We start from the raw sequence: 24360 nt of genomic DNA, 5'->3' as shown, positions 1-24360 counted from the left end.
TTGTGAGATGTGTCCCAGCTCCACCTTCTCAGGTTCAGCATCACTGAGCTTCAGTATCTGAGGTACTGTAGGTAAAAGCATGCAGGACTTGGGAGGACGCTGCAACTGCAAATCCAGGTATTGTGGGACTCGTAGGAAAGTGGTCTTAGCAAGTGTGGAATACTTCAATTGCATTTGTGAATTGAAAAAAACAATTTGACACAGTTTGTTAGGCAGCCGTAGTGTTTGATGCTAAATAAAAGCATACTCCAATTATAAGCTTCTGGTTTCACAGCATGAGTTGAATGAATTGATTAAATAAATTCAATCAATTATTCCATGTCATGTTTTTTATCTGAAATTTATATACAATGAAAAATAAAACAAAGTTTATTAAATGAAAATGAAAACCAATATGGCTTACTGTGGCAGGTCCCTAAAATACATACATGATAATTTATTCAGGCCTTGTTAATAGTTCAAAGCAATTATAATAATCTAGCATATTTTATTTAATTTTTTTCTTTTAGATTAAAAGTGAATCAAGATTAAATATTTATGAGACATAAATATCCTCATGTCTCCTCCATGTTCATGTGCTTCCTTTTTTATTTTACTTTTGGAGCTGTTCCTCCCCCATTATCTCTTTTGCTCCCTACTATAGTTTATGGACTGATCATAATAGACATTTACAGCACTGTATTTTTTACTGTTGAGTTCAAACACAGGCAGTCCTACAGACCTTCTCTTAATGTACAGTTGTAGTGGTCTGCCTTGGTATAGGAAGCAGAGCTCTTTGCAGAACTTCCCTTCTTTGATACATGTTGATCAAAATCAAGTTGTAAAGAGCAGGACAGCTGTCATGATGTAGTGCAAGGTATAAACACCAGGGTATTGATTTGAAATGCCTGCCTCACTTCTCTGCTATTCTGCACCAACACTCTTCTGCTTGTATGAGTGGGAGGACACCGCTGTGAAACAGGAATCGAGCTGTGCGTGTGACTGAAACTCGATGTCCCTCAGGGAGCTGTGCCTCATAAAATATTTGATACAGGAACAGAAGTACTGGATGTTTGAGCATGCTTTAGGAATTCCCCGAGGTGGCATGTGGGGTGTGTGCACACATCTGTAGGCATGCCAGCAGCTACTGAATGGCCGTCAGCATTTTCTGTTGTACAAACAGGAGCTTGTTTGGGGTCCTTCCCACAAACATGCTTTATTCCCTCTGCTGCAGAGTCCCTCTTTTACTCAATAATTGCAACTGACAGCCTGGATTGGTGGTATCCAGCAAATGTTCAGCAGCATCTGTGGCAGAGTGATTGACATCAACATCGCACAGGGAGGCTCGTGCTCTGTTGAGGTTCTGGTCTGCAGCAGCGTGATAAGCAATCAGTGTTACTGGAAGCATTCTGACATGCTGCAACTGAGCCTGAGAGGCATTTCACCCATTTACACCCTGATCCTGAACACGGGGAGGGCAAGATGTCAGTGGACACAATTTTGACTCCAGTGCTGTTTGTTTTGGCCTCTGTTTTATTAGCAGCTAATGGTAAACCCTGCAGTCCTTGGTGAGGCAGGGCAGCAGGGGTCTAGGCCTCCATGAATGCAGACAGCATCAGGAGCTTGTGCTCCACCACCTTGCTTTACCTCAAGTCTGAATTATCCCCTGGGGCACGCACAGGATGTTCACAGCTTCACAGCAGTTAATGGTAGGACTTGGAGAAGTTACAGTAAAAGGGAAATGGGTCAGGACCTTCGTGGGGCAATGGTGAAAACTCACCTAGTATTGCAAATCCAAGCTTGCTGCCAGACTTCAGAACTGTCAGCAAAATAGAGAGCATTTTGTTATGTTTTGGAGCAAACCCAAAGGTTTGCAAAGAGTGTTTGATGCAGAGAATCTACATCTTGTCCCACCAGTGTGTGCCAGCCCAGACTGTATCTGTCAAGTATCTTCTAGTGCTGCTGCCTTTTGCTGAGATCCACTGGCATCAGAGTAGGCATCAGCTGTGTACTCCATCTGAGGGTCAGGTCCCCTTTTACCTTTCTCATTAAGGATAAGTTTTTTTGTTGACAAGTTGCCCTTAGAAAATGAATCTTTTTTCTACTCAAGTGCAACTGAATTTTCTTGACTGTCACAGAAGTATTTGGGCTCATGCCAATATCATAGTGTAATACAGCTCTAGGATCTGCCCCTAAAAGTTTATCTGCAACTTTCTTGGTTTGCTAGTTAGTTTCATGCTGTTTGCCATTGCAAATTCTGACAGATGCAACTGTATGGAATTTCTCTGGAAAAAACCAGCAACTTTGTCAGAGAAGGTAAAAATATTGTTAGAACTCTTGTGATGTATTTAGACTATGGGTTTCGATGTAGGGGTTAATAGAGTGTTATTCAGCATTCCAGGAAATTGTCAAGATCACCAAGTATTGTACTGACTTGACCTGTGTTACATTGAACTCACTCTTTCCATGTTTCCAATAAAAACATACAGCAGATTGTTCCAGAAGCAGTGTCAAACTCAGTTAAAAATAAATCCCCTCATACTTTAAACATGTAGTGTGTATACTAAATATATCGCACCAAAATATATCTCTTGTAAGGAAAACTATCTAAAATATATCAACCCTGAAATCTCCCCTGGGTCTCTGCAAAACCATGGGTTTCTGTTATGATTCCTAAAAGTTAAAATAATCCTTCCTCATTTATAAGCCATCAAATCCTCTGTGTTTTACTCTGCTTTTATTGCAACACTAAACCAGCTTTGTTTCATTCAAGTGCAGGATTTGTAAATAACTAATTATAGCCCTGTTTTTTCCCTTGAAGCATTAACATTTGCACCTGAGAGAGCAGCTCTGTTTCAAGTACCAGCCAGTTCAGGGGAAGCACTGGACTCGGTCTCAAAGCAGTAGGGTACAGCTGACGAGCTCTCTTGGACCACTTCACCTCCTGCTCTCAGAACAGCGCTCAAAGGAGCCAGAGGGCAACTTTAGGAAAATATTTTCCTCTAGTAGCAGTAACATCTGTCTCCTTGGCAGCCTGCACTGGCAGTTGTGTTGGAAGCTGTGGGTTTGCCCCTGGCCCTGCCATGTATTTACATTGCTGAGAGGTTACCCTGAGCCCTGCTGGATCCTGTTACCTGATTTTCTTTTGTTTTGTCATTTTCCCTCCCTGATGCTTTGGCTGCTTAACTCTTTATGGGTCCATGTAAAGCGAAAATTATGTGTGCAGCATGAGATCAAAGGTATTAATTTAAAAGTATTAAGCAGTAAATTTCTTTCTGGTTAGAGATTCACCTTTTCTAAACTGTTTTAGCTGTATTTACTTGTCTTCAGCCTAGGCAATGTCACCATTGCTGTATGAGCTTTCCAAGGTGCTCTTCTTGAGTCTTCGAGTTGTATCAAATTCTCTTTGGTGCTCATATTTCTCCTGCATTTTACCTCCCCTTCTGAGTAACTGATTTTTGACTGATGCTTCATTTCAACAGAATGATGGTATTATAAAGACAATTATAAAGTAATCAGCACGGGCATATCAATATTTATTGAAATACTGAAAAAAATAATTCCATTGGTGATGAGAAACTCTTGGCAAGAACTGACATGACAATATGTATTTCACTGATACAGTAAGAGAACTTCAACTTCAACAAGTAACTCACTGCACATTCTAAGAGTTGCATGGATTTAAATCCAAGGCAGCTGCAGAACATCTGTAATACAAATAATCAGACTTTACAGATTGTCTGTTTACAAACACAGAACAACTATAATAAACCAGCCAAAGCTAAACTTTTTGAATTTTAGTCTGCTTTTACTAATATATCCTGTAATCAATAAGGCAGTCAGAAGAAAATGCTTGGTTGCAAAGTAGTTAACAATTAACATGAACGGGTTCTTTTTGTGGTTTGGTTTGTTTTGTTTTGTTCGTGTACTTCGGGCAATACGATGGGATTCTTGGAACCCCTCATGTGGGCAAATATATGTTTGATTATCTGAAACCATTTTCATGAACCTAAACTGTTCCTTTCTTCTACATTCTTATTTTAATTCTTCTGTCCTGTAGATGGATAATGGTGCTATGAATATTTAGCAATATTTTTTCAGCTTTTTCCTTAATATTCAGTGAAGTTCACTGTAGCATTTCAACAGAAAAAAAAAGAGAAAATACAGAATGCAAACACTTGAATTAATGCTTTGCTTTTCTTTCTGAAAGGAAAGAATGACCACACTTATCTTGTTCGTGTATTTCACAGCCACCGTCAATCGGCACCTGCACTTTAGTGTTAAGTTCGTTTGTTTGAGGGAGAGCACTGGTATTTAAATAATGCTTCCATCTGCCCTGGGGGATGCTGAGGGGCTGTGCTGGGTTTCTCAAGGTCTGTAGGACAGTAACAGACAGGCATGTAGGAGTTGCAGACACTTGGCTTTGTTTGCTGTGTTGGTACCCTATGCATGGACAGAATATTAGAGCTGATTAATACAGGCAATTAAAATCGTGTGCTTCGTACTAATGCCGATGTAATAACTGATGTCTTTGGTATACAATGTATGAATGGTTGGACAAAAGTGAGAGAAATGCACCTTTTCAAGTTCACATGAAACAGAAAAAGTTACAACTCACATAATTTACAATAGATTTAAATAAACTACATTTAGGATTATGAAGATTTACAGACATTTAATCAAGTGAATGATTTTAATTTGTAAAGACCCTTCTGTGTCCCTGAACTATGTTCCACTAACTTGAAGACATGCTACAGTAAACACATATATTTGGCTTCTTCATTCTGGCTATATCTTATATAAAGATGAAACCAAAGAACAATAAATTAGCATCATAATTGTCTACAGTGAAAACTATCATATACAATATAAATAAACTATTCAAAAGCCAGCAATCTTCATGAAAAAAAAATTAAAGTATTAGGATTTTATACAGTTTCTACAAGTGATTGTGCAGCCAATAATCTCAAAAATTAAAGTAAAAATGAAATACCCCTATTGATTTTAGTGTCTCACGACATACAGTAATTAAGTACTGGTAAAATAATTACCAATTTAAAAGAAATAATAAGGAAATCACTGCTCTGCAATTTTATCACAGTTTTTCCCCACAGGACCTAAAGAATGTAAACACTATGTTTTTGTTAATGCTAGAGATTAATACTTTATTTTGAAATGTATGTTGATCTACACCTGCGCAGTAACCTTTAAGGATAATGAAATAAGGCAAGACTTATAAATGTGGCACTACATGTTAATACTGATATCTTCATTTGGACAGAGAGAGAAGTGTTTGTTCTTTTCTAATATTTGTTCTGCAGCAGACTTTGGCCTACATAGACACAGCAGTATCACTCTTCTTTCTTTGCGTAAAACAGGTATATTACCTAAGTTTGAAAACAGGAAGTTTCATTAGGTATTGGATGTTTGAGTTGAAATTTAGTTTCCAAATTAATGGCAATTTTAAAGATCATTTCTTAATAAGCTCTGTGGCATCATCCAGTTGCACAATTCCCTTGTCACTTCTTTTATCACAAATTGTTTTAAAAATTTATTTTTAGTTTTTTAACACCAGTATTAGGTGTTCTAACTTCTGTTTTCTTGTCAAAGAAAGTGTTGTTTGGGATGGCTGAAATATCTCTATTTCCTTTATTTGGAAACAGCCATGAATATATAGTGGAGCCATCTTTTAGCAGCTGGTTGAATATGCAGTTGAATTGGCTAATTTAACTTGGAATATTTCCTTAGCTGCTTAACAGCTGTCTGATAAGAGCAGTAGAAGAGGGATACTGCCTGGTAGAACAACATGAACACGTGACAAAACAAACTTCAGAACACAGTTAAGAGTGCCAAGCTAACTGGATCCCAGACTCTTCCTGGGAGCCGTTCGCAGGCCCCACCGGCAGGCCCGGCTCCGAGGGTTTGGTGGCCGCAGCACCAGCGTGTGGCCGAGGCCAGCTCTCTCTTACAGCTTGTTCAATGGATGCCACATCATTTAGCACAGAAGAAGTAAGTGTTGGGTCCCTGTAAGGATGACAGAAGATGCTGTAGATGCAGTTTTGCATCTGTTGTAACTGTTTTACGAGTCCTTCTATGCAGTGAAGGAATTTAGTGCACTCAAATTCCCCACCATCTTAGCTCAATAATACAGATCAGGTTTTTTTTCACCTAGGTTTCTTCATGTTGGCAATCAGCAGAGTTAAATATACAACGATCATTCTGTCCTTTTTTTTCATGACACTGGTGATGGTATCCACTTGGTAAGTTCACTCCAGGATAAAGTTCTATATAGATTCCTTTGGGGATGTGTAGCATATGATTCACAGTTTGCAATACAAATACCCTGATACATCACTTATTTACTATTAGTATTTGATTATTATACCATTTTGCAAAGTCTTAAAACCACGTTTTAATTAGTGTTGCTTGGAGCAGTTCAGAATAATTTCTTTTCCTTGAAAGCAGAAGCTCTAATGGGTATAATTTATGCTCTCTTTGCATGCAGCATCTCAATGAGAAGGTTATTACACGGCACATCCCCGTTCAGGTGTTTGTAGTAGAGGTATTCTTCAGCCTGCATACTGATGGCCCGGATTTCTGGTAGTCGCAGGAGAAGCTGCCCAAATTTGTCTGTTTGCTGTGGGTAATTACACATGGTGTAGTCCAGCAGAGCAGCATTCACTTGTTCCTGAACACCTTCCACAAGCTGGAAGTTCTCGAGATTTTTGACATCTGAATGATATTAAAAAAAAAAACAAAAACAAAAACAAAACAGGTAACAATTCAGTTGCATTTTAATTCCTGTTTATGAAGTCAGTGTTTCACTAAATGGATGCATTTTTTTGCCTCCTGACAAAAGCATACTTTACAAGCTGCTGAATATTCAGTGAACCCTTTTGCCAACTTTCCTGGGAAAATGATCACAAAAGAGCTTTAGTGGAGTGTCTTGTTGAAATTCTGCATATACCTCAAATCAATTAGACACCAATGGAGTCTGAGCAAGGTCAGCTCTTTTCATAGCTAACAAAAAGAAAGGTTGAGGATTCCTAAAGTAGAAGACCATAATATATTGCTAGCAAATGAGTCCCAAGAGGAAGCCCTATCTTTAACCTACTATGTTACACAATTCAAATAATTCTGTATTAATTTTTCTGACCCAAGGTGAAATCTGTGTCCAGGGTATGATGTAGTTAATTCTAATAAAAAGTGACAGTGCTCTTGTTTCTGTTTGACATTTTCAAAATGATTCTGAAAGCCTTTGACTTGTCTAGCCTATGTTAATGAACCATCTGGTACACTCCAGTGACTGCCAAAATAATATTCCCTACTAGAAACTCTCTAAAATATATATTTCACTGACTAATGATCTTTATAAAATGAAATCATTGTCCTTTGGGTGGAATACTAGATAAGAATGGTGCCCTTTAACCTGCATATGGTTTCTGAAATCCAACACTGATTTTTGTTTTTTTTCTGGTATTGGACAACGGGGCATTTACATCAGCACGGCAGGTACAGTTTGTTCACTCTGCCTCTGTTTGATTATCTTCTGTTCCTATACAGCAAGTTCAAGCTCTGGAAATGCTGGTCAGAGATAAATGCCAGTATATTATCTCCTCATTGTTTGCTCCCCTGTGTAAAAACCACTCGGATGAAATTGTCTTTTAACATGTCTGGTGAATGCAGAAGTTATTCTAAAGCTTGCAAATTAGAGTGCTGCTCTAATGCAGGAAGAGGGAGCTGATTAGAGAGCACTTGCTGGGAGAGCTTGTTTTGGTTGTGTTTGATCATTTTTACCATCAGCAGAGTACTGTAGCACTTTCTCGTAAGGCTAAAGCATGGTGCTACTGGGCAAAACTATGCTGCTTATTCATTTTGTATAAAGACAAATCTGTTCACGTGTGGATATTTTTGGAGCCCAGGAGATGGAGAATTTTGCAGAATTTGGTTCATTGTAAATGCCAGCCTCTGATTGTGGGGAAATGAGTGTTTTCCTTTGCAAAACAGGAACACATGTTGGTCACCCACTCCATCAGGAGCCTGGGAGACTGTGTAAAATTGGGTCTCACTGCAGCTTTTCCTAGAAGTGTTTTAAACAGAGCAAATACTGGTTTCTGCACATAACTTGTGCTGGAACATGAGGGAAATGGTTGGAGGAGGCAAACATTGTCTTTAGAACAAGAGAATAGGAAAGATGCCAAGGGTCCCGGTGGCAGCACACTCAGCCTCCAGAGCCCGAGTTCCAGGCTTTGAGCAGGAGCCCCTCTGGAATGTGCTGGCTGCCAGCTGCACATTGGATTCCCTCTTGCATGAACCGGGGCCAGGGTTTCCTGCTGGGGTTGTTATTGCCTGCCTCTTTCCTGTCCCAGTTTCACTGTGGAAATGAAGCGAGTGACTCCTGGATTTGTGCTGCTTGTTTGGGAGCTGGGGACGTAACATCCACCAGAATTTTGCTAGTTGACTTAAAGAACTTGCCAGTAATACTGAAATTGTGATGGCTGTCCAACAAGAATCATCTGAACTTTACATTATCCCAAGTGAAGAGGACTGGAAACTTCAAAGCTGCTATGCCTGGTCCCTTAGCTATTCAAACTCATTTATCCAAAGTCTTTTTGCCAGTGTCTCTGGAGATCTTTGCATAATCATGTTTTCCTGTACTAAACTGGACATTTTCTCATACAAAATACAGCTGTTTATTATTTTATGTACCTACAGAAAACTCCCAAGGTATTTTGTAGCTAGTGTAACCTGATTTAAAAAATAGGGTGTTCTAAGCATATTTTTATAAAGTTAAAAAAGAAACAGTATCACCTATCACAATTAGCTTAAATAGGTTGTTTCAGATGCAAAATATAGTCATGAATGAATTGCTAGAACAAAAATTCCCACAGAAAACAGGGGCTATGCTGGAGATTAAACCATTAAACAGAAAGGTAACGTGTGATCATTTCAGAATCAGTATTTGGAACTTTTTTCCCTCTGTAAAAATAATTTTAAAGTCAGGATGTTTTACAAACTGTTATCTGCTTCAATCCCCTTTAAATTCAAAGGGCATCTTTCTGTTGCTCTCTGTCTATTTTGAGCCATACTGTGTATGAGATTGTGCTGGCTTCTTGGAAAACCAGGTTCATTATTATTTTTACCCCCTGTTTAAATGTTATTGTGTGGGCTATATATTTATTGAAAAACCACAAGATAAATTTTTACAGAGATAAGGAAGAAACAAAATCTGAGAATTACAAACTTTTTAACGTTTTTCTACAAAAGCAGCAAATTTAATATGTGAATTTGAGACACATATTCTTCTGTTTTTAGCTGCCATTCTCCAAGTCAAGAGGAGGATAGTATTTTATGTATTATGTATTACCCCCAAACACAGGCTCAGTGGCTTTTGGCAGTGAGTGCATGGGTGCAGTGTGAGGTGCTCCTGGACCCTGTCAGCTCTCTGGCCTCAGGGAGTCCCATGGGCATTGCAGAACTGCAGGGGAAGGTCTGTGCTGTTTTCTTTCCTCATCTTGGGGGACAGTTCCTTCAATGCTCACATGTGACAACATACGCACTGCAGCTGAGGTGTAGAAACAAGTCCAATTGATACTAACAGTAAACAGAAAGTAGTTCTGGGCTCCTATGCCACATTCAGCCTGGGGAATACTTTTAATGTCTGTTTTCTAAACAAATTCTTGCTATTTGTGGTGAGGATCTGTGCTTGTAAACAAGTTGTTATTAGCTAACCAGTGAAAAGATGTAGATTTTCCTGACTTTCTATACTGAATCAGGGACAGTCCAAATAATCACCGTTTAGGACATCATTTACAACATTCATTTGGTAGATCTCTTCAGGACTGCAATTACAATAGTAGGGATGTAGAGGCAACCTGATTTGGGGTGAGTCTCTGTGAAGTGACCAAGATCTCTGCATATGACTTTTGATATCTGTTCTTATCTCATATACATTAACAGTGAATGTTGCAGTAAAGCAAATGAGACTGTCTGAACAGAGAGAAGTCAAAGGATATGTGCTGAGAGCACTGTGTAAAACTCGCAAGCTCTCCTGTGATACTTATATACTGTCAAAAATAGGTTTGCTGAACCCATAATTGTAATAAAAATTGTGGCTTTTTTTGAGAGAGAATCATAAACTGTAGCTCTGGTTAAGATGAGTAATAACAAAGGAAAACATGTGAATATTAGATTGTTTCCAGTTACTTCAAAATATGCAGGTAGTACAAGAAATGGTACAATTTTCACTGGTGGTACTTAGTGTTGGTTGGTAGTGATACAAATGAGGGTAAATAATAACTTTGGGGTTTAAGTAGATGGTTTTCCTGTGGTTTGAGTTTGCTTTTGTGCTTGGTATTTATTATGTAACTCTGGCTAAAACGATTTATTTTTACAAGTATTTCCTTTGATTGCTAAGGAGTTAATTTGGTGAGACACCAAGCAATGTTGGTGTAGCTGCTGAAGGCAGTCGTCTACAATGAGCCTGAAATCTGCTACTGATGTGTGCAGCACGACATCCCTTATGCTTTCACATAATTCCTCATTGCTGTTATTTTTAAAAAAACTGGAATGTCTCTTATCGATCTTTACATCGGTTAGTAACAATTTAAAGTACACATGTTTAAGTTAATGCAAGGAATCATTTTCTGAAGTTTAGATGCTTGTAAATTAAATGAGTAGGAGTAGGTCCCCCCCTCCCACCCACACACCCTTTAAATCCTAGCAGCTAGAAAAAAGTGTTTTGTGTTGCTACAGTAAGTTTCAGTCTCTTAGCTCTTCTACTTTATTCACTCAGGGACTAATTACCAACTTTTTACATGAAACAGCCTTACTGTGAGCTCACAGTGGGGCGCGCATCTTTTTCTATCCTTATTGAAAAGTAAACCCTTAGGTCTTCTGGAATATATTATATGTTTTACAAGAAATAGCAATTGCTTTTCTGTCAAACAAAGAATTTTTGTTCTCTATAGCTTACTTTTGACGATTAAGACAAAAACAGTATTATAGTGTGTCAGGATCTGCTCTGCAGTCACAGTAAAGATCTGCCAGTATTCCCAGATAGCCCCCCATTTTGATTATTTTCCACATCTGCCATAAAACTGTGCATTAAGCTGAAACTGCATACACCATTCAGCCCAAAGAGAACACTTTTGCATATTTTCCCCCAAAATGGGTCTGGTCTTTAGAGGGGAAAAATATTTAGGTTTCAGAGAGATTTTCTCCCTCTCATATTCCAAACATGAAATACTGAAAATTTGGGGGTGTACTAATCTATAGAGAGTTTCGTTTGGTCTGGGAATTTTGAAAAGAAAAATGAAACAGAATGAGAGATTTAACTTTGAAAAATAGTAACTCCTTGGGAGCACTAAATATTTCCCAGAGAAAGCTGGTTGAATTTTACTGCTCATGTCTTTTATTCGATGCTGTTTCTACATGAAGCAATGAAGAGGTGTGAACACAGCTCAGTTGCCTCTTTGCATTTTGCACCATTACAAGGACAAAATAAGATTTTGGTCCTCTTCATGGGAAATAGGATTTCTCCCTTTCACAAAGCTGCTCCCAGTCCCATGGATACTCCAGGCACTGGGGCTTGTTACCAGCTCTGGCCTGAGCTTCCTCACCGGAGGGGGCTGATGAACCCCATCATTTAAGGACTTTATTGAAACCCAATGCTTCTAACAAACACTTAGCAGCTCTTTGGACTGATCAGCTCAAACTGTTACATCTTCCAAACTCGGCTGAGGCTGGTTTGGCCAGGATGGCCTTCAGGCTTGCCCTCTGAGAGGTTTGCCTGGTGCTTTCCAGCCATGCTGCATGGCTTAAGAAGCAGCGTTGCCTCTGCCTAGAAACATTCTGATTTATCAGGGAAAGGGTCAAAGTGCCTCCTCACATGGCTGGGGTTCTCATCGGGGGCATTAGTGTGAGGCCAATTCCCATTTGAGCTTGAGCATGGAATATGTTAGTTCTGATGAAGATTTTTACTCCAAAATAGTTCAAAGAGGGGGAATTAACCAGGACTGAGGTGATGTTACCAAACCTCCCTCAATTTAAACAGTTTTGTACTACTTTTGCTACTATCTGCTAGCTCTGCAAAATCTGTGCATTATAGGACTTAAAACACAGATAGATTTTTGACATGTGGTAAAAATTTTTTGAAGGCAAGTGTACTAATGGTTGATTAAGTGCCAATCCCTGAAAATTACCCACAATTCTCCTTCACTGAAACTAAGGGCAACAGCAGTAGTTCCATATAGCACATCTGTCATGAAGGCAGATGCATGCCATTCTATAGCTAAGCCTTCTTGACAGACAAAATGCTATAATGAAGGAAGATTTATGGTAAAGATAAGCTGCTTACTGCAAAATTCCCTTCAATTTTATTAGAGCAGGACTGTGCTGAATATTATTCACTTAGAAGTCATGGGAAACAATTCTTCATAGATGTTTTTTAATCAGTGATAAGCTGCATATATTTAGCACTTTCCAAACCTTGAAAAACCTCTAAACTGTAAGAACAAAAAGCACTTTTCTTAAAACTCCCAAGTCCAAACTGAATGTGTAGAAAACTTTTCCTGTCTTTAGGACTTTTTTTTTGGCAGTGGCTATGCTGTCTGTAACAGTGCAACAGTCGATCTCTGACTATTTATTAGGGTCATAAAGTAATTTTCATTTTCAGTTGAACGTAACATCTGATAAAGGGCACATTGTTCTGAAAATCTTAATTAAATTCTTCTATAGCCGAATGTTTCATTCATGCCCAAGTGTTGGGCAAGACTGTATATATTTTTAAAGTGAGAACAAGATACTTAGGAGAACAAGCTGCAATTCCTAGTCTGGATCTTATTTCACTCCCTCACTTTTCAATCTTGATGGACTTCTGGTTTCTTTCAGAACTCAGACTCAACTAAAACATTTCATATTGCTTTATAGTGGTAGGCTTCGTTCTAATGCTATTTAAAATATTGAAGGCTATTCTTCTGTTCTAAAAAGATTGTAGAATGATGGATTCTTCCTGAGAAGCTCCTGATGTCTGTTAAAAATTATGCTTATTGATTTTGTGAGTAATTTTATAATTGCTTTTGCCACAGTTAGCTCTGCAGTGGGAAGAGAGACACGGGGAAAGAAGGTGGATTCCTCTCCTTGTGCAACAGTGGAAGTAGGTTACTACATTTCAGTTTTTTCTTTTCTTACAGTACCAGTAAAGACAAAGGGCAAAGCTTAATTTGATTTCTTGAATCTTTATGACTGGTGTAATTACTGAGTCATCACTCAGGAAAATAAAACAGCTTGACTTTCAGCAGTTCAGGCTGCATTTACTCTCTTGGAAGTTAAACAAACAAAATCTCCACTCACTTCTTGTCCTGACACCCCAGGAACCAACATCCTTATGACTTGCACATGAAGCATACGTGATATGTGGTCATTGAAACACAATAAAACAAGATCCTGCCAGGCCTCTATGGAAGAGTTGCTCACAGATCCTGTCCCAAATTCCACAGCCAGCTACACCCTTAAAGACAAAGTCCAGCATTTCTCACTGCAGCTTGGGAGGGAAAAATATATCCAGGTACAGCTACAAAGCCAGGGGTGGTAGGTCCACACAGCAAGGGTATGAGGGGCCATTGGGGATGAAACTATGCCCCAGCCCAGAAGATGTGGGGACAGACCACAGCCCCATGCAGTGGTTCCACTGCTGGCATTTCATTGCCATGCTTAAGCTCCACTACGACCTCATTTTCTTTCATTTTCTAAAGCTCCTTCCCTGCCTGCAGTTCTGCCCCTGCTGAAGTCCCAGCCTGGCTGCTGCCCAGTGGGTCAGCAGTGAAACATTGCTTGTCTCTTGCTCCTCTGGGACCGAGGGCAGCCCATCCATGGCCCAAAGTTTTATTCTGTGGGTATTTTGGTCCATGCTTAAGCATTCACTGACAGGATTATGTTCCATATAAAAGAGTAGCTGCTGCTTTCTTTGAAGACATGACAGAGGAACAGGAACTTGGAGAACAGGAATTTGCTGTGTTGTGTCTTCAAGGAAATTCCCTGAACAACTGGAGTCTCTCACCATGCCAATGGGTGGTCTCTGCTATTGCTTGCTACAGGCTGGTCTCAGTGAAAGTGTGCTTCAGTCTTCAGGCTGAAGCTCTGCAGGTGCATTGGAAAAATTAACCCAATGTGATTAAGCCCAAATTTATTGCCTGCCTTTGTAGGCTGGTGGAAAGGGAACTTGCCTGGGCTGGTGTAGCTTTCTGGTTCCTGCTTCTAGGCTTGTTTGTGTGTTTGATCTAGTGACCACTTAAGGTAAATGACAGATCAATTCTAGAAAAAATGTCTCAATCTAAATCTCTCTTTTCTAGGAAAAAAATCTGTAACCACTGTCTTGTGGAGGCGTGGTCATATTTGTATGTGAGCACACATTGGAAAACCAGGGCAGAAATGATTTAGTGAAGGTCTCACAGGTAAACCAAGAAAGAAAGTGAGTCAAAACTCTTTTTTTTTTCTGAACTCCTCACCTATATGTTTGGGCCATACTACATGTTTGGGCAATAAATGTTTCTCTTTGAATATTTAGTTAGAATGAGCATTGGGAGCAAAACTACTGTGCTAATTATCTTCCTATCATCAAGCTTTTTACATATATATATATATATGTTTACATGCAGGCAAATCTGCCAGAGCAGTAGTATCACAGTATCAAATTTCATAAAAGCAGAAATTAGGCTTCTGATAAGTTAAAAAATGAGACTAAGTAGGAAATTTATTGAACCAAAGAGTTTCCTCAGTTAATTTCTGCAACATCATTTTAATCTTCAATAGCACACAGAGTTGTTGGTGTTTTAAGGGAATTATCTGTCAATGCCTGCAATTTGTAGGGTGTGAATAGTTTAAGATGTCATAAATATTTATGAAGTTCCTGGGAATGGTGATAGGACATCACACAAAGTCCTTGAAGTTACGAACTGAGGCAGAAAGGGGGTTATATGCAAATTGCAATAATAGTGTGGTATAGTTTTAAGAGGAGCAAAAAACAATGTATTATTTAGGTGAGAAGAAGCTGAATATTTAAAAAATAAGGAATGAAAATTTTTGAGAGATATGCTTTTACCTAGAAAAATTTTGCCCTGCTTTTGCTTAGACATTTGTAACTTTTCTGAATGATTGCCTTTATTGGTCTCATGAGAAGCTTGCACATTATCTATCCTTTCTCTTTCTGTCCCTCTCTTGCTACTCAAGTACCATTTAAAGTAGGAATAATGGAACAGATTAATTTCACAGATATTTCTTCTGCTGCCACTGGAAGTTGACCAAGGGGTGATATAGTCCGAAAAAGAAGAAATATAAATATTTTCTGGAAAAATATAGGATATGAGTTTCTACTGAGGTTAAAACACAGAAATGCAGCTGCCACTTAAAACCCTTTTGAGTATTAGGCTCTATCCTTTTATAAAGCCCATCTGTCTCTGCAGATTATAAAAAATGCATGATCATAAAAAGCAGTAGTCCTTAGGGGAAAAATCTCTCTGTACTAATCTTGTAGTCACTTCACAAAACAGTTTTTAATCCCAAATTTGCATTTGATTTTTAGTCAGGAACTTTTGTGGTTTTTGCAAAGTTTTCCTATTCCATTAGAATAAGATATGAGGTACAGTTTGTTCAGGTGGCAAGTCCAGACTATGAATAAACCAACGTTATCATATGAAAGAGAATTAAACAGGCAGATCCAAGTGGGGATATATTAAGCCAAATTTAAGCTCCAGTAGTTGAATTTAGCCTGTACTAGATGTCTGGTTTGCCTCAGGATATATTCAGCTTTCCAGCTAATCGACTGAGGAAAACTGCCTCAGGTATGATAAAATTTACAAGAGAGCTCGGTCGAATAGCTCTTGTTATAAATACTAGCTTAAAGGCATTCTTCTGGTCTTTGGGATCAGAACTGTATTTGCATTTAATTATTATATTTCAAACTTTTTCAACTTGGTTAAAAATATTAGACCAGCCAGTTTGGATTATATAGTGCTTTCCACATAATGGTTGAACTTCATACCAGATTTTTATTACTGGGTGAATATTGTTTGGCTTTATTCTTTTGTTAAATCCAAATTCCCACAGGAGCAAAAATTATTATAATATATTCTCATTGAGAGAAGAAGAATTAAGCAAAGGTGTTTTAGTGACATGCCGATCTAAGAGGTACAGCACTCTGCTATGATTTTCTGTCAGCATAATTGACAAATAATTCAGAGTTTTAAGCCTCTTTGCACAATTTTCAGACAAGGCTTAGCGTGAGAACTAATTGTCTTTTAATCATTGATTTCAAAAACCTCTTTTTACCATTTTCTGAGACTTTTCAAGACATGATTTTACTAGTTCTATGTGCCAGTATTTGCACTAACAGTTTGAGGTTTTTTTCACTGAACCGAGTTGCATCAGTGGAAGCTGATTCTAGGTTAGAAAGAACATGAAAAAGACAATCACCTGTGCCTGTGTAAGATACAAGAAGTGGAAATCAGTCACAGAACTATTATCTTTTATAATTGTGCTGAGATAACAAAATTAAATGCTTTCATTTATTTGCTCTATACTGAAAGCACTACAGTAGAAACTATGATGCCTGTTATCCAAACACTTGAATTCTGTTATTAAGAGGTGGACTCTACTTTAGGCAGTTACAGTTATTTTCTATGTAACTGTAGCTGCAGATGGCTCACAAGACATTGATGGTACACTGAAGCTGGTGCTGTTCCAATCCCCTATCAAATTAGCACTGACAAAACCACACTGGCTTGGATGAAAAGAGCCAACAAGTTTGGTAATGTCATATACAGGAGTGTATCACCCACCAGATCACTGTCACACCTGACTGCAGCAGCCCATGAATTCACTTAAATGTGCAAAGGAGTGCTGCCAGTATTGCCTTTGTGGACAATGAGCACAACTAACAGAGATAATGTTCTGCTGCAGTATTTGAGAATATATTGTTTCTGACATTTAATCTGTGTGGGAGTTGCAAATTTCCCTTTTTACAGTCCCAGATGTCTGAGCTTAGTTGTGGAAATGGTTTGGCAAATGGGACGACAGAAGCCCTGATAGGGACACCTGCAACTACACTGCAAAGTGTCAGTGCTGCCTGTAGGAAACACTGGAGAGGCACGCAGTGTATGTCAAAAGAGCCTTTGCGCTATTTTTACAAAGATTTGGATGTGTTCTTCATCCTTATTCCTTGAACTCTTAAACATACGGATATGAAAGGTAAAGAAAAGCCCACCTGAAAGTCCCTCTGGCAGCATGGTTACTCATCAAACAGGGTAGGGAAGTGAGGAATAGAGCAAGTACTCTTACGCCTGCATTTCAAACATGCAGCTCTTAGGAGAGAGTTTTACTTTTCAGCTGTCTCTGATTTCTTGACAGGAAGTCCTGGTCAGAAAGGACTGGACACTCTCAGTAAGGTACTGCCTCAGCACATTTTTAACATTTCAATTGCTCAGTAAGAAACAGCAGCAGGAAAACTGCAGATTTGTGCTCACTGCTCAGCTCAGACTGAAATATTTTGGCCAAATATGGATGAGATGTTTCCATAGACAACACAGTCACAGGCTTAACAGGAGGAGCATGAATTATGGGGCTCCAGATCCTCACTAGCCAAGAAATTGTGCTTTCCTGTAGCCTTGGAGCCATGGCAGACAGTGGGATAAGCATTTGGCAGGATACAATTAATGTGCATCCTCATGCTTTAGTTTCATGGAAATCCACAGGCTTTCAAATCTACTGTATTGAGCATCAACCACTGCATTTACAGCTGTAAATCACCATAGTCTCAAAATGCCACAGTTACCACTAACTCCTGCAGTAGAGCTGCCCACCTGCCCTGCAGGGACTCCTGCCCAGTTGCTGGGGAAATGACTTGAAACGCTGAATGGCCTGGGCTTCTTCAAGGCAGTGCACTCACATGCTTACTGTTCTTGCCTTTCTTCATTTCATTTGCTAATTGGAAGTTAATTTGTTCCCAGAGGCAGGCAAGTATTTTTAAACCAAAAATGACACTATTTGTTTCCAAACCTTGCGTTGAAAGGCAACTCAGTGCTTTTCCCAGTGCACAGTCCTAGGAGCACCTCTGAGTGTGTGGTAGCACCATGTGGTAGCACTCTTTCAGCTCTATCCTAGTTGTGTTTAACACCGAGATTATTGGTCTGTTCACCAGTCAGCTCGCTTTGACTAAGATAGACTAGTTCAACAAAGATTAACACAATTCTTACTGCTTCTGTCCAACCAAGTCATGCACAGCCCAGCAATTAATTTTGGTATTAATTTCCTCTGTCAGCGTTATATTAAAAAAATACACAGATAAGAGTACAGAAAGTATAAATCAAGCCTGACACTTTGGGGGAAAAAAATCATATACTGGAAAACTTGACATAGAATCCAGTGGTGAGAAAAATCTTAGATATTTGTTGTTTTCAATTCAGACATTCTTCATTTAGACCAAAATAAGAGACATCCATAGTGTACCTTACTGCTGGTGACTATTTAAGAAGTAGGTGCTCTCACAGCATGGTACTCTTTATGTGCACAGTAATGAAAGTTCACTATTGATTTTTCTGTAGCTGCTTGTAACTATTATAGTTGATACATCAATAGAAAAGGAAAGCACAATGTTTCACAGGAGGCAGAAAATCAGAGAATACATGATGCTGTGACAGTAAATCATGGCATAATCTCAAGAATTGATAGATGGTTACTGCTAACTTGAAACCCATGGCTTTCTCTGAAAAGACTAACCTGTAATCGTCCAATATGTTCTAACAGACTGACTGCCCATAATAGTGGGAAAGGACACAACACAATGTTTCATTTCCAGAATAATGGTTTCCCCAAACCAGGTTGTTGTGGTGGAATTCGTTTTGTGTGTTACCACAGAGGAGGGAGAAAGAGTGGTGGGAATGCCATTTAGACTAGCAGTTACAGGTTGTATGAAAAAGACATTTTTTTTTCAGAAAAGAGCACAGAAGGGTTTTATTTAAAAAATAAAAGAGGAAGAGAAGTTGTCATTAATTTTTAACTTGCAAAAGTCTGCAGTTAGTTGAAAAGGAAATGCAAAAGAGCTGATTGTTCTTGAGATCAAAATATTGGAGGTGTTTTGTCAAGAAAGGCAAATGCAGAGAAAATACATTTACTGTAGCTGTTTCCAGTTCCACAGTATCCTGAAAGGGAGCCAAAGGCACGTAAGTAATGAAAGCTTTTTTAAGTGTCTGCTTCTCTCTACTGCACTTTTGAGGGGCATAACAATCTCTGAATTTTGCAGTATGCCTAGTGAATTTTTAACAGGAAAGTTCTTAATTGCTTTGTTCCCTCTTTACTCCCTGGTTCATCTCTGTAGCTTCATTTATGGTTTTAATTAATCGTGAGGGTCTTTTTTTCCTGTCTGAAAACAGAGAGTGAGGAAGTACTGCTGGTAAGAGGTGGCCAGCTGGAGCACAGTGTGCAGTCTGGATGACACTGCTCCCACTGCTCTGGTGACTGTGGAGTCACCTCTCACAATGTTCCTCTCTGGAAGATATTTTCATTGTGCAGCATTGTCTTCCAGCACTGTTTTTAGGACATGTGAGTTTGATACCTGCCCTTTTCACCTTTGCTGGTGACTCCATTCTCTAAAGACAAATGTGTCCCAAAATAGGGTGGTCCTAGACAAGAGGAAAGGACTTTTTCAAGCTACCACCCATCCAACCTGCCTCAACCAGGCTTGAGGGACACTTGTCCTGCTTAGGCTGTAAGTTTTCCCCTGGTGAAAGACTGGATAGTGTTGTCTATCTTGTCCTAAGCAGTTTGCTGATCTCTGTTACAATTTTTGGTGCTGGGAAGGAAAGATGCTGTTGTAGTCTCCTTCCCCATTCTGTTGTTGAAATCTTTCTCTTTGCTGAGATGAGACTTTCCTTCACCTGGCAAGCAGAGATTTTGTGTAAAATGTTTATAATACTCATCAAACCCTCCCAGTACTGAAGATGATATTAAATGTAGGATTTTTCCTTAATAATTTTTGAATAATCTTATAAAGAAGACCCTTAAACTGCTCTTAGGATGATGTGTAAATTAAATTTTTTCAAGCCACATGGACTGTTTCTGCACAGGACCAGGGCAATACTAGGAACTCCTGCTGTGAAAGGTTCATCCAGTCTTGGTAGTAGCATTGCCAGAACCTAAGGAATTGCAATTTCATTTTCCACCCCTTTCCTGTCAGCAGAAATCATTTGGGACACACTCCAAGCCATGAGCTTGGGAAAGAGTGTTTCCTTCTGTCTCCCAATTCAAGATTCCAGCTGTGTTCAAGGCTGGGCCATAAAGTTTGTTTCTGAATTTTCCTTCATTCTTTTATTCCTGTTTGCTTCTGTTTCCTCCCTTTCCACCTCTGGCTTGGCTTTGATCACAGTTCCATGGTTTCTCTTTCCTTCCTGGCCTTTTCCCCCTATTTTCATGGCACCTGTCTCAAGCCCTCCAGTCTCTCCCTGTTCCTCTGGTCCACACCACTGCTGTCCCTTGTTTTCATCAATCACTCCTGGTTCCTGATCTGCCCAGATATCCTCTTCTCTTCCACTCTTCTCCCATCCCTCTTGCAGAACCATTTTTTCACCTGTAATTTCTTTTCATTGTTCCTTTACAGCATTTCCCCTCTCTATTTTAATTTCCTTGTTCCTTTTAGAGTATTTCACCTCTCTATTTTAATTCCCTCAGAGATGGACTTTGCTTTTTTTTTTTCTCATTCAGTGCTCAATCTTGCACAAGCAGCAAAGGGGTAGGATAAAGAGAGAAATTTGCCATAGACTTCAGTGCATCTGCAGTAAATGGCCAACATTACCCCTGTATAAACTCAGGTAAGAGCCTCTGCAATATATTTTTTAAACTAGAAATACACGAGGCAGTTTTCAGTCTATGTATTCTTGTTTTAAAAGTATTTAATAAGTTGTCTGTTACTAATGCAAAGTTAATCTAATTCAGTGAAGCATTTAAGAATATGTTCAAATGAAGACTATAGGGTAGTATTACTGGCTCTGAGATTTAGGATATTCATTCACTTATTTGTATTTTAATATATAACCATTTATTCCCACGTAATGGTAAGTACTTGAGTAACAAAAGTAGTCACTGATGTTAAAGATTTCTGCCAACAGCAGCTGAAAAGATTCTATGTAATACTGTACTTCCTTTGTTACCTATATAATACATTTAAACTTGCAACTTACACATCTAAAAATCATAAGAAATTGTAAAAGTATTCCAAAAGTAGAGACACCTATAAATGTGGGTTACATGCAGGTAATTTTTCCCCCTTACAGGAGGTGTTTAAAAGCCATCCTTACTAGTATTCTATAATCACAATAGGGGAAAAGTGCAGAGCACACTGATTGGCCTATTCTGAAATCCCCACTGTCTCCACACAAAGCCAACAGTACAGAATACAAATATTGCTTGATACCCATGTTTCTAATTACTTGCAAGATTTGTATCTAACAAATATATGACCTAATTTTCTCTCAAGCGTCTAATCCTATTGTTATTTCAAAACCTTGTTAAATATGCATTTTAGAAAAAAAGGACATGAAAAGGAAAAGTACTTGCGGAAGATGGTTAATCTTTTTTCCATGGCTTGCAGCTGTCAGACAAGCAGGCAACATAACCAAGTAATGAACAGATTGAATAAAATTCATGCCTCAAATAATGCCATTGTACTCAACAGTTACATGAGGTATGAATTTGCAGCATTCATTGCATTTAATGGAATAAAATCAGGAACAAATCAACAGCAATTATTAACTTCCCTCTATAATTTAGTGTAGTTTATTCAAAAAACTCAATCAGCCATGAAACAGAAGGCTTTCTCTGGGATTCCTGGAAGAATTTTATCATTCACTACTCCTACATGCATGGCTGAGATGAATGATTAAAATTTTATTTATTAAAAAAATATTGGTTTAATTCTGAATTGTTCCTCATAACCCCAGAATGTGTATTTTATGCCTTTTACATTACATGCTTTTTTTTTACCAAAACCATTGACTGTAGATTTCATTAAGACAGATACCTGGAAGATAGACACTGTCCTACTTTCTTTCATACTGCCTGCACTTGTGTGCCACCTGCATAGGAGGATGGACTAAAACCTGTCAGCTCACTGAAATAATATTCTTAGGAGCAAAACATTGTTTGTCAAAGGCATCACTCTATATATCATTTAACATAAAGAAATTTAAGGACCAATTTTTAATTGTTTGGCCTTGCTATGGGTTTTGACAGGTAAGAGAAATGAATATGTCTTTGTTTTTGTTTTTCCATAAAGAAATAAAAGCCAGGGCAACAAAACCCCAAACCCTTTTTCCTGCATGTGCTAAATACACTTCTAAAATAGTCCCTCAAAAGATGAATTGTCAAAGTTTTAGACCCTGTAAATGCAGCAAGGAGCTACTTTCATGCTAAGTGACTTATAAAGGAAAGGATCCAATTTTCTCAAAATTTAATCAAGATATTTTAGATCAGATTAATTTTAAAATGTTGTTTGTTGTAAAATCTGTAGAGATTTCAAACCGTGTTGTTCCAATCTGCCTCTACTCTAAAAAGTATCTTTAATACTCTGGATTTCACTACTGTTTACAAAGATAGATAACTATTGCTTTTGTTTACCAGATTGCATAGTTGAGATATTATTTGAGGGACTTCAAAGTAATGGAGTGAGAAGCAGAATTAGAGACAAAAGGGTTGATTTCTCTGTTGAGCAATGCTGTATCCATGAAAGGAGAACGTCCCTCATGAGATTACTCTGAAATGAGGTTTTGTCCATATTCATTTGCTTTACTTTCCCAGAGGGTTAAAATAGAAAAGTAGAATAGCTCTTTTCGTGGCAGAGTGGAGTAGCCTGGCTGCTTTGCCTGAGATCCAGAGAAGAGTTAAATGTTCCAGGAGCAGACTGGCTGTTTAACTGTTCTGCTGGCCCTCATCATCTCTGGTAAGAAATGGATCCCTGGTTTCCAAGGCGGTGTGGAACACGCAGCAATGGGGGACTGTGTAAGATTGCTGCTAACTATTCATATTAAAAGCTACCAAATTTGAATTTTTCAAATGCAGAAATATTTGTAAAACCTGAAATTAGAAGGCATGATAAATTTCAACTGTTTGACTATTTAGGGACAAGAAAGGACCCCTATAATCATCACTGTTAACTCTTTCAGTCTTCTGCTCACTGCAAGCCATAAGATTCCATCCAATGGTTGAGCATCAAGTCTGTAACTTTTAACTGAGGTCTGTCATAATAATTTAGAGAAGCACCATCTTGACTTCAGATTTAAAGAAGCAGAGCTTTCATTATATCCAGAGTTAATATCTTCCAAAAGACAGTGATCCTCACCTTGAAATTTGTGTATTCTAATGCAATTTATCCCAAACTGATATTACAGAGCTAATACTACAAACATATTCTCACTGACTTCCATGGGATGTGCACAGGGGACATTGTTTAGTTGATTAAATTTGTAACAAACACACATTGCTTTAGCAGATCACATCTCCGTGCCCCAGCATTTCATCCTTTGGCAGTGGCAAACAGTGCAGCCAAGGTACCCTTCCTATTAATTTTTAATTCCTATTCAATTTTAAAAAGTCTATTTGAAATGATGCAAAAAATCAGAATCCAAGGGAGTAATTTTTTTTTGTCAGAAATTGGTATGTGGAAAAAGGTACTTAAATAAATCTTGATTTTATCTATTAGTTAGTTGTCAGCTAATAATAAATTATGTTTAGTTCTTCCCTTGTTGTAAATACATATTGATTAGTTTTAAACTCTGGACTTCAGAATGAGTTATATCTGGTCATTGCTAAACTGCTCTCTTCACTAAGAAAAATATCCCCAACACCTATTATGCTGCACTTAATTAAGACAAGCATCAGCTTTATGTACCTTTATTTGCTTCTGCCAAGTCTCTCTGGTATAAATATTGAGCAGTTGCAACTCTTGAATACTAATCGGTCCTTCCTGAATTCCAAATGATTACATAAAGTTTAGGAAGTGTTTCTTTGCCAGTATTAGCCTCCGGTACGTGGTGGACATGAGGGTTGAGACAGTCTGAATCAGACAGGTATGCAGTAAGTATTTTTCTAAATTCAGATGTAATGTGGGGAAGGCTGAAAGCTGTGCCAGAGTGCTCTCCAGAACCCCTCAACTGCTGGTTTACTGCTGTTTGCCAGGTGCAATTGTACAGGCATCCTTGGGTAGCCTGAAATCTAAGAAAATCTAAGAAAACTTCCAATGGTTGAATCTAAGAAAACTTCCAGTGGTTAAAATAAAACCACCTTATTGTGACAGCTCAACTAAACACGTGCTTTATAAACAACACATATATAACAAGA

At 38.5% G+C, this 24360-nt stretch overlaps 2 protein-coding genes across 3 annotated transcripts in view; one reads left to right on the top strand and one right to left on the bottom strand.

The window, feature by feature from the left end:
- Window positions 1-24360, top strand: part of ZNF281 (zinc finger protein 281) — a 320112-nt gene that overhangs the window by 72485 nt on the left and 223267 nt on the right. The window contains exons 12-20 of one of the 2 annotated variants that reach the window (XM_064427962.1): window positions 6152-6239; window positions 13072-13135; window positions 13353-13546; window positions 14331-14432; window positions 20731-20837; window positions 22042-22257; window positions 22863-22963; window positions 23510-23570; window positions 24035-24089. The gene's annotated coding sequence lies outside the window, so the exon portion shown is untranslated. The remainder of the gene's footprint in view (window positions 1-6151; window positions 6240-13071; window positions 13136-13352; window positions 13547-14330; window positions 14433-20730; window positions 20838-22041; window positions 22258-22862; window positions 22964-23509; window positions 23571-24034; window positions 24090-24360) is intronic. The other variant, XM_064427963.1, reaches the window with a different exon arrangement.
- NR5A2 (nuclear receptor subfamily 5 group A member 2) overlaps window positions 3495-24360 on the bottom strand; it is a 77278-nt gene continuing 56412 nt past the window's right edge. The window contains exon 7 of the mRNA XM_064427964.1: window positions 3495-6711. Coding sequence (XP_064284034.1) covers window positions 6464-6711 — 248 coding nt within the window. The 3' untranslated portion in view covers window positions 3495-6463. The remainder of the gene's footprint in view (window positions 6712-24360) is intronic.

The sequence above is a fragment of the Passer domesticus genome, chromosome 7, assembly GCF_036417665.1.
Source record: "Passer domesticus isolate bPasDom1 chromosome 7, bPasDom1.hap1, whole genome shotgun sequence".
NCBI classification, from domain to species: Eukaryota; Metazoa; Chordata; class Aves; order Passeriformes; family Passeridae; genus Passer; species Passer domesticus.
Note: the sequence above shows the minus strand (reverse complement) of the source record. Positions and strands in the feature narration are given on the sequence as shown.